This window comes from Fukomys damarensis, unplaced genomic scaffold, assembly GCF_012274545.1.
Source record: "Fukomys damarensis isolate Sample0158 unplaced genomic scaffold, DMR_v1.0_HiC HiC_scaffold_33, whole genome shotgun sequence".
Lineage (NCBI taxonomy): Eukaryota > Metazoa > Chordata > Mammalia > Rodentia > Bathyergidae > Fukomys > Fukomys damarensis.
In genome coordinates this window covers 50,340,721-50,351,796 of record NW_022900945.1, presented here as the reverse complement: position 1 = coordinate 50,351,796, position 11,076 = coordinate 50,340,721, and the positions used below count along the sequence as shown (strand labels likewise).

General features: G+C 37.9%; 1 protein-coding gene across 1 annotated transcript; it reads right to left on the bottom strand.

The window, feature by feature from the left end:
* Positions 1-2,320: 2,320 nt before the first annotated feature.
* On the bottom strand, positions 2,321-10,572 carry LOC104861647 (olfactory receptor 5V1). Its single transcript, XM_010623157.2, has 2 exons — positions 10,449-10,572; positions 2,321-3,282 (listed from the first exon to the last, which is right to left on the bottom strand). The coding sequence occupies exons 1-2, from the start codon at positions 10,570-10,572 to the stop codon at positions 2,321-2,323; spliced, it is 1,086 nt and encodes a 361-aa protein (XP_010621459.2).
* Positions 10,573-11,076: the final 504 nt, after the last annotated feature.

The following is an 11,076-nucleotide window of genomic DNA, read 5'->3' as shown; positions in this document are numbered from 1 at the left end:
TACAGGCACCATAATCTTTTAACCACTGTCAAAGACTTCTATACCTTACATATTCTGGTTACTGCTCAACCAAATGACCTGTATTACTTTAGAATATCACTACTGACTGAAATCACAGAGCCCATTTCCATGATTACACTTCCTAGAGCCATTTCTAGGCTTCAGAGGATAGTTACTATGCACATCACAGGGATGGTGTGCTTCTTTTATCAAAGGCAAAAAGCTTTTCTACAGGGATTGTGTTCTGATCTCTCTTTGAGTACTTATATTTGGGGACTAGTGTAAGAGGATCACATAAAATGTATTCATTCTAACATGCTTATTTCCCTAGACCTTTTTTTTGTTGTTATTTGAGACAGGGTCTCACTATATAGTTGAGACTGATCTGGAACTCACTATGTAGCCCAGGCTGTTCTCGAACTCACAGAGACCCTCCTGCCTCAGGCTCCAAGTGTTGGGATTACAAGCGTTGGCCACCATGCTTGGCCTCCCTAGACCTTTTGATTTTCTCCTCTATATTATTCCAGAGATACACCAGACATCTCATCTTTATTGAACTTTTTGTACCTTGAATCTAGGTTTCAACCAACTATTCAAAACAAACAAAAGCAAACAACAACAAAACCATTAGAGATGCTCCACACTTTTCAGTATAACACCTTGCACTACCATTTCTGAAAAGTACATCCATAAGAATATATTCAAGATGATTTAGCAATATGTCTTGTCCTCTTTGGTCTAGCATCCTAAGAGTCCATTATTATACATATTCTCAAGGATTCTTTCAGTAAGTATTAGTAAAATATTGAAACTTTATTTTGGTTTAAATGTTATAATCTTGTGGGCTATACTATTATGGTATTCTGGAACTGGACCACAATTTAGAGTCTGGCAGTAATGAGGAATGGTAGATGTGGATCTTAAGAGGATTAGCTTTATTTATAAGAATATTGCCTCAGGTGAGGTCATCGTGGAGTCTAATTTAAGGAAAGCTGGTCTCAGTTAGGAGAGGTGGGGCTGCTTTTATGGTGAGAAAAGTTAATGGAGATTTGAGGATTTAAGGTTCTAAGATTTGTTCAAATCCACTGATTTTTTTCTTCATTCTAATTAACAAGTTTCCACTCATTCCCCAGGTAATGCCCTAATTGACACATAAGAGACCTGGAGAAATTGTGGTTTTATAATTTACTTTGTGATTCTACAATTCAGAGAATTGGATTTTTTTGTTTTGATAGTCACCTTTTTCAATTTCAAGAAACAAAATATTTTCTCGTTATTTGCCCTTGACTTGAGTGAGGAATTTGATGGCTAACTTCACTTTCTTCCTATAACCTTTCAACTGCAGTCAGTAATAGTCCTCTTTTAACTATGCATTGATGCTCATTCCCACTATGAAGGTTTAAGGTGTTCCAAAGCTTGAGTGTCAATGGGCATTTTATTTTGTCCATTGACTGTTGATAATTTTAAGCATTTGTTTAGTAATTGTGCACCCTGAACTACCAGATTTCCTGTTTTCCATTGAACATAATGTTATTAACACATTCAAACGCATTGCATCAGATAGCCAAACCCACTTTTGAGGATCTCTTTCCTAGCACAACTGGATGGAAAATGATGTGTTAGCATTCATAGCAGAAATTTTAAAGAGCTGTGTATTTTGACATAGAGGAATTCAATGCCAGAAATAAATTACGAAGTTGTTGGGAAGGCTAGAATAGGAAAGAGAAAAAAAAAAGATTAACACTATTTTCTACATGGAAACCTCCAGTCTCCCCATAAATACCCAGGTAATACTTCTGTGACATTAAGTCTGGATCAGGAATAGCTACTATATGAGACTGGATGCATCAACTGCTGTCACCCCAGGAGTCTACTTCTCTCACTGCAGCTCTAGTCTGTTGTTGCTGCTATGAGACCCAGGAGAAATTTTCTTCTTTTTCTTTCTTCTCGAACTGAAAAACAGATTTGTCATGATTCCAAGTTTCTTCTAATATGTTACATATGACTCTTATTGGCAAAGTCTAAAACAGAACTCTACGGGCAAGGAGGTCTGAGATATAAGAATGCCCCTGTAATGTGGGGAAAATGTAGAAGGATAGAGATGGTGCTAAAACCAACACAAAATCTGATCCCATACTATACAACATGGGAAAAGGGCAATGTTAAAAAGGAAGAGTGAAGAGTTCCTGGAAGGATCAGTTAGAGGAACTAGTACATAGCAAAAGACGATCCAGAAAGAGAAATGCGCTGTTAAACTAACTGTATTGAAATATTCTTGGAGAGTTTCTCAGGTGGGTATATACTCCAGTTGACTACTGCTCTAGACACTGATATTGTCAGGGAATACAAACACTCTACCCAACTTCCTTAAGGCACCCTTGACCTCCTTATTTCGCAGGCTGTAGATGATGGGGTTCAACATGGGGGTCACCACACAGAAGAGAACAGAGACCAGGATGTCCATGTCCAGAGAATACCCTTCACTGGGCCTGACATAATTGAAGTTGGCTGTTCCAAAGTAGATCACCACCACGGTCAGGTGGGAGGCACAGGTGGAGAAGGCCTTGCTCCTGCCTTGAGCAGAAGGGATCCTAAGGATGGCCGAGATGATGAGTACGTAGGACCCGGCAGTAAACAGGCAGGGGCTCAGGCCAATGGTGGCACTGGCCACATGGAGCACAGACTCATTGACAGAAGTGTCTGAGCAGGACAGCTTCAGGAGCAGTGGGATGTCACAGAGAAAGTGGCTGATCTCGTTGGGCCCACATAGAGTGAGTGTGGCTGCCAGCCCTGTGTGTGTCACAGAATTCACCAGCCCACATAGCCAGGACCCAGTGACCAGGCAAACACAGACCTTCACACTCATGAGTACTGGATATTGAAGAGGGCAGCAAATGGCCACATAGCGATCATAAGCCATGGCGGCCAGCAAGACACATTCCACCCCAGCACATGTCACAAAGAAAAAGATCTGAGAAAGGCAGCCTTCATAGGAGATGGTCTTCTTCTCCCGGAAGAAGTTCACCAGCATGACTGGGATGGTGGTAGATGTGTAGCAGATGTCCAAGAAGCTCAGGTTGCTGAGGAAATAATACATTGGTGTGTGGAGAGCTGGGCTGACTCTTGTGGCCATTATTATGAGCACATTGCCCAGGAGAGTCGTCAGGTAAATGACCAGGAAAACCAGGAAGAAGACGCCCTGCAAGTTGGAGTGATTTGAAAATCCCAGGAAGATGAATTCGGTGACATATGTCTGATTGCTCATTTCAAATGGTGTCACAGCTACGAAATAGAAAGAAAGAAAGCACAGTGAGAACACATTAAGGACTCCCTTACGTGGGTTTGGAAACCTACAGAGCTAAATTGAACAGTGTTGCGTATAATCTTCTCACAGATTATTCGTGATTGCGGTTTCATAAAAGGGGATACGTGATCTAAACCTCGAAGAAGCTACTAAGCCCTGTATCTTTCAAGACGTGCAGTAACTTCCTTAAAACACTGTCCTCCACTGCACTAAATTCTTTTTGTTCATCTTATTTTCAGAGTAAGTAATTGATAAAAAAAAAAAACTAAGGAAATGTAGAAAGATGTGAAGAACAATAGAACCATCCACAAAATTGGTAGAAACTTTCCGTATAATACTTTCTGACTGTTTTTCCATATATATAAATATTGATACCTTTCATAGATTCGATGAATCAGAAGCACAAGTCCCCCAAATTGCATTGTATTCTATAACAAAGGGAAATTTAACAGCATTTTGAGTGAACATTTACATCGCTTCTGTCCCTTTTGCTATTACAAACAGTGAAGTAAAACTTCTCACACTTAAGATCTGTGACAAAGTCTGATTATGTCCTCAGAATAAAAATTTCAGTCAGCATACTTTTAAAGAAATTAATCTCGTTTTTGCAGTAGGAATTTGTACCTTTTCAGTTTATAAAATGGGCAAAAATTTTAGCTCATCATATATACTTAGTTTTCTTCATTAAGGTAAACTTTAGCAGTCTAAGATTTAACCTTAGCAAAGATTAAGATCTCTGAAGAGATAATTGATACAATTGCCCATTTTCTACTAAGTTACTCATACATTTCTCTGAACTGTTACTGTGAACTCAAATTTTGACTTCTTTTTCAACCTTGGAGGCAAAGTGTTATAGTACAAACAATGGCTCCTGCACCAGATAGATGAGGTTAAATCCCAAATCTGCTGCTTATTACTTCAACAGTGGGAAACTGAGTTGGTCTCTAATACTGTTTGGTCTTTGGGTTCTGATATAAACGGTGTCTATCTCAATGCCTTAAAATCAAATGAGAAAGTTCCCTTTCATCCTTTCTTTACTGGTAGTCTTTCGTTGGTTACTTTGTTGGTGCTGGGAATTGAATTCAGGGCCTTCCTTGCTCTTCAGTGTGTTTGGGTGTCTTTTAAGAAAGTGGGGTTTTTGTTGTTGTTGAGTTTAGGAGGATAGATGTGTCAGTGTTCACACCTCTGCTTTCATTCCTGATATTTTATCATTTGTCATTTACCCTTTGTTCTCAGTCAACCTGGCTAGATGTTTATTAATCTTATTGCTCTTTGGAAAGAACCCAATAATTTTCATTGATTGTTCACTATTTTTTCAATTTCATTGATTCCTCCTCTAGTGTTTATTATTCCTTTTCTTTTGCTTTCTTTGGATTTAACAGACTCATTTCTCATCCTTGAGATAGAAATATAGGTTACTGGCTTTAGATATACACTTTGCTAATCACAGAAAGCTCTAAATATTTTATTAATCCTGCTTCAGCTGTGGTCTATAACTTTTGATATCTTTTTTCTTATTTTGATTCAACTCAGAATATTTTTAAATTTCCCTTTAGATTTTATCTCGGCCCACAACAGATTTTTCTGTTGTTATTCAGCACCTTAAAGAAGCCACACCAATGTCTTCTTGCTTTCATAAGTTCTGACAGGAAATGTGTCGTGTTTCTTATTTGTGGTACTCTGTCAGTTATGTTTTTTCTTCATTTGTGTTCAACATTTTCATGTTTTAAATTTATATCAACTTGAACATAATATGCTTTTTATTAATCCTGCTTAGTGTTCTCTGTACTTCAGGATCTCTTGTAGTTTTTGGAAAGTCTTCAGCTGTTACTTGTTCAAATATTGCTTTGCTGTATTGATTTCTCTCCTCCTGGAATCCTAGAAGACAGTTTGATCCTGTATCACATTTCTTGTACACTATTTTTTAAAAATTCTTTTAGGCCCTTTGTTTTAATTTGGATAGTGTGTATTGTCCTTGCCTTATATTTACCAATGCTTTTTCAGTCTATTTGATTTACTGGTGAGTCTTTTAAAGGTATTTTTCTTTTCCGTTAATGAATTTTTATTTCTAGTATTTTAAAACCTTTCTTACAATTTTTATCTTTCTGCTTAAATGAAAGTGTTTAGTCTATTATTATTACTTTAGCAATAATTCCTTAATTCCTTTATATTTTAATATTATTCTGTCTATCAGCTTATATGGCATCCAGTGTCTTCTGCTTATGTTTTTAAAAAGTATATGAATATTTTTCATTGCCTATATCTTCTAAGATTTCAGTTTAATTGTTTGCAGTGAAATCTCAATTGCCTCTAAGTTCAAGAAAAGTCACTAATTTTCATATTCTGCTTTTTTTGCTGATTTTAAGGATGGAAGCAACATGTTTTCTAACTCTACAAATCTTCAAGCTGAAATTTCAAGACTATGCATTCATTATTGAAAATTATTTGGCAATTTGCAATAAATTTAATACAGTTATTCTATGACAACAATTCCACTCCTAGAATATTCTCAAAGTGAATCCAGGCTGACAAAACACACACACACACACACACACACACACAAATTTGTAAGCGAATTCACAATAGCTGAAATACTGCGGATATGAAAAGAAGAGTTAAGAAACAATGATATATCACTTAGTAGAATAATACACTTATAGTTAAAAACATAAATTCCTAAAATATTAAATACTTGAAATATTTGAAAAAATTGTTGGGTGAAAAAAGCCAGACATAAAATAAAACGTGATGTGTTTCTTTTAATTGAAATTCAAAAATAAGCAAAAATAAATTGTGTTGCTCAAGTGACAATAGTGCTTTTTTCTAGGGCATACAAGCGGCATTAATTGGGAAAATGTGTGAAATTTTCTAGAGTGATGTAAATGGTCTGTACCTTGATTTTGTATATGTATTTTAAAATTATCCACTTATCCTCTCAAGACTTCTGCATATTATTGAATGTAAAATATACTTTAATTTTTAAAAAATAAGTTAAGGAAGAGATAAAAGCAGGAGACATTTTTCAATTTGATTTTTATTTCCATATATGGTTGGAACCAGACCTACATAACTTTTAGGTGACTAAAACTTAAGTACTTTTCCCATATTTTGCATATCTCTACAACAATTGGAGTTCCATACCTATCACACTTATAAATTATGTCAAGCTATTTCCTACCTGCTATCTAGGAAGACTGAATGTAATTGGTGAGCACATGAGATCTTGGCCACAGATGCAGAGCTATCCTCACAATGGATATATGTGTATCACTGTGAGTGTGTGTGTGTGTGTGTGTGTGTGTGTGTATTGGAGGGGGTCATGTTAGAGAACACTGCTCCATAGGTAATGAGATGGCAAGTTGGCATTTTAGGCAATCAGAAAGAAAATAGCATGAATTTGTCCCTCTGAGGCCAAGCAAGATCGAAGGACTTGTGTGGTCCTCATTACTATAGAATAAAGGACCCTGAAGTCTCTTAGACACTGGTGAACTTCTGTGAGAGCTGCATCACTACTAGAGGAGAGAAGATGGCAGGAATCTGAGTTTTGGCTAATCTCAGTAAGTATATCTACTGTTCATGGAGATTCCTGCTTGGTTGCAAAGAGACAGTGGACCAATTCTAGCTCTAGAAGACTAATCCTGAGTAGATTGGTGAATTTTCACTTCAAGCACAACCTCATTAGCTACCCCAGAGGATGTGGCAAGGGACCGGCCTCTGAGGCCCAGGACTGGGCTATGTGAATCTGTGCCAAGCCTGCCTTTCCGGATAATGTCTTTTTGAGAGCAAATCTATGTGAGCGCTTCTGCACTAGGAAGTTCATAAAATACTCTCCCTCCTTCTTGGGCCATCAGAGAGCTCACCTATCTTCCTGTAGCCAGAGTTGGGTGTGAAAGAGGGCAGGAATGGTTGCAGAGGATCAATAATAGTGGACCACTTGACTTAGGTGGAGACAGACTGAAAACAGGGGATATCTGGAGGGATACAGACTGCCTGGCTTCTGGAAAATCATCAGTTTTGAGGAGCTGCAAGACGTACAGATAGAGATAATGCCGTAAACCCATTCATGAAATCTTTCATGCAATTGCAATGCAGACAGGAGAGGTCAGATAGTTCTGAAACTTGTGCCCAAAGTCCCTTATAGTTCCTATGCCTCAGGCCAAGCAGCTTTGCTTAGTCCAAGATTTCAGTGCTAAGCAACATAAAAAAGGTAATGGCCTGTAACGGAAGATGTACTCTTTTGGAGCTTGGAGAAAATCTCTGTAGCAATCACAGAGGAGACAAGTTTGGGTTACTTTCAAGTCCATCAGTGGGGAAGATTTAGGGAAGACACGGAATCAGTTTGGTCAGGCTGGCTGCCTAGTGGGATCTCTAACTAAACAAGCCAAGTGTGGTAGGATTTGCAGGAGGATACATTTGAGTGAAATGCTGAATGTTCGGTAGCTAAGGGATATCGACATAGAAATGCCCTCCAGAGAAGAGATAAAACCACAGCTATGGATTTGGCAATCATTGTCATAAAGGTGACTTATGTAGCAATGGGTACACTGATATCCATCAAGAAGATTAAGCAGAATGAGTGGAAAAAGGTTAAGATTAGGCTCTTAGGATCCTCAATGTTTATAAGGAATACAGTGAAGATTCACCCTGAGGGGACTGGAAAACTCTTAGCACTCTTTCAATGTTAGCAGTAGGCATTGCCTTCTTGAAGTAATTTTCCTAAGTAATAAGCACCTTACTTATCAACATGGATTTACAATAAATCAACTTGGGATTGAAGCTGGGAATCTGCATATTAGTTGAAGTAAGCTCCCAAAGAACATCTTTACAGGACACTTAAAAAACTATCTCTATATCTGTATCTACCTACAAGTGTATTCTTGGTGTGACTGACTAATCTAATTTATTGTGGGCCAGTGGCATGGGATGAGGCCAGATGTCCAATCGACTGTTCTTATCCGTGACTTTCTCACAAGTTTCTTTTGTCAGAATAGGATAACTAAGTTGATTTCTCATCATTATGGTTCTCCTCATCAAACTCATCATTAACAATCAATACTTACGCAGGGCTTTTTCAGACACAATATACATTTTCCTCTTAGACTTTACATGCTACTGCATAGGAGTCAGGCAACCTCACCAGTATACCCTCTGTTGTATAACAATGACCATTTTCTCCAAAATCATATGAGGTGTATTTTATAGAAAAAATAATTTGAAGGCGAGTTTTCTTAGGGTTGTCCAATGCACATGAATGTCTGGCTTTAAAAGTACTTGCGTTTATCGCTTTTTGGGATTTTGGCTAAAATCAGTGTAAAATTGCTTCTTTAATGTAGTTTAATACACGTAAGTTTTTTTTAAAGACTAAATTGAGTTTTGTGTAACCTAGCCAACCAAACTGTGTGAGGTGCTTTGAAAACATCTGTTTTCACTTCTCTGACTTCAACCTGCATTTTGCAAATTCAGTATTGAATAGATAACAATAGCTAACACTTATTAAATGCCCCAAATGTTCCAAGCTTTACATGTATTGCATCTAGGATTTTTACATGCACGTATGAACCCATTTGATTTACACAACCTGTCAGACAACCTGCTATCCCCATTTTGCAGAGAAAGAAATTGAGACACAAAGTCTGTCAGGTAATTATTCTTCACAGTGATACTTCTTGTCACTGAAGATCCCCGCGCTCTCTTATCATTTGTTCTAAGAATTCATGCATGATTAATAGGCTAACATAGCTTTCATTAAAAATTCCAAATCTTAAGGCCTGAAGGAGCTTAAAGTATTTAAATTTCAATAGAAATTTGGTCCCAAAGATAAACATAAATAATTTTAAAACTAAATATAAATCAACTCAAAAATAAATAAGCCTAGCAGTCTTTACATAGATTTTGTTTTTTGGCTTTGGCAATAAATGAAATGTTTCTTTCTCTAGCCTGAAGGGGTTTCTTTCCTTCAAGAAAACTAAACAGACATAAAGTAAATTATGGAAACTGGTGTGATTGTGAAAACCCTTGCAGCACATTAGGGAAACATCAATTCACATTTGATTTCATTAACACAAAACAATGATTACACTTTTAAATATGATTTTCATGTTGCCCAGTAAATTGCTGATCTACTTAACATAACACACACACACATAAGATAAATTTATCAAAAGAAAATATAAATGGTTTCAGGTGCTCGTGAGAAAGTTACTTTACTGCCGCAGAGCTCTGCTATGTAGCCTGAGCTACTTTAACCTGCTCCAGATTAGTACTCCTACACTGCCCTGTCATGTAACTGCCTGGGCCCAGATAGAAGAGTCAGAGGTCCCGGGCAGACCTGTGCTTCTCAAACTTCAATGAACCTGTACACCCCTGGCTGTGTGTGACTGCAATGCTGCTGGTCCCGAGGACCAGGCTTTAGTGGAGTCTAGGGTGTTCCTGTCTAATAGACAGAGGACTACTCACCCATAATTCATAGGTTAAAAGCCCTTCCTTCACAAGTTCACCAAGAAAAGGCCTTCATCCTGTATTCAAATCCACTGTAGCATTTAAGATTTCTTTCAGCCCCTATATCTCACCTGTGTTTTTCCTGATGTGAAATAGAAAGGGAAGGCTACTTCCTAACTCTTACGATGAGTAAAATTATAACTTTCTTCAAACTGTGACATTTTCATTTCCTGGCAACATTTTCCAACCATCTTGTCCTGGTGGTGGCTAGTTTGGATTCAAACTAATTCAGTCCCACTGGAAGGGTAGATGTATCCCTATGCTCACGTTAGGAAAAAACTCAAAGGAGAGTAAGACTTGATTTCTGTGCCTCAAAGAGCTTACAATATAATATAAAGAGAAAATGCACTACAAGGCAGGAATCTCAGCCACATCTTCTTATTTTCTAGAGTGATGTAAATGGTCTGTACCTTGATTTTGTATATGTATTTTAAAATTATCCACTTGTCCTCTCAAGACTTCTGCATATTATTGAATATAAAATATACTTTAATTTTTAAAAAATAAGTTAAGGAAGAGATAAAAGCAGGAGGCATTTTTCAATTTGATTTTCATTTCCATATATGGTTGGAACCAGACCTACATAATTTTTAGGTGACTTAAGTACTTTTCCCATTTTATTGTGTTAGCACAGCTCTTTGCTTACTTTTGGTTGGATGGCCTCTGTTGAACACTTCTAGGAACGGGACATGAAAACCCCTGCTTCCATCTCCAACACCTGCTTCTTGAGGTCCCGGTCTTGGCCTTTCAACCTGTGGTAAAACTAGCATGGAGCCCTCTGTTAATGAAAACTCAGTGAATGCCCGATGATGGAAAAAAGGCCACTTAGCACAGCTCTTTGCTTACTTTTGGTTGGATGGCCTCTGTTGAACACTTCTAGGAACGGGACATGAAAACCCCTGCTTCCATCTCCAACACCTGCTTCTTGAGGTCCCGGTCTTGGCCTTTCAACCTGTGGTAAAACTAGCATGGAGCCCTCTGTTAATGAAAACTCAGTGAATGCCCGATGATGGAAAAAAGGCCACAAAGAACAGCCATAGAAGTAGGAGTCACAAAAGATCTTTCTACAGACAGCATTGTTTGAGCCCCAAATGGTGAAAAAGGAGCTTTGAGTAGTCTGAAAATATTTTTAGTCAGTGGTTTTGGTGCAAATACCTTAAAGATGTGAGAAGAGCAAAAGCCTCTGGGGATCTAAATGAACATCTTGGCCCCGTGGCCAGGGGCTTAGTGTCTTCCCTGTCTAGGAGCAGTGATGGCCCTGAAGACTGTGTGAC

Coding starts and splice junctions, on each gene's coding strand:
- LOC104861647 (XM_010623157.2), bottom strand. CDS start 10,572: ATGCTAGTTTTACCACAGGTTGAAAGGCCAAGACCGGGACCTCAAGAA. Junction 3,283..10,448: donor CAGAGGCCATCCAACCAAAA/GTAAGCAAAGAG, acceptor TCTATTTCGTAG/CTGTGACACCATTTGAAATG.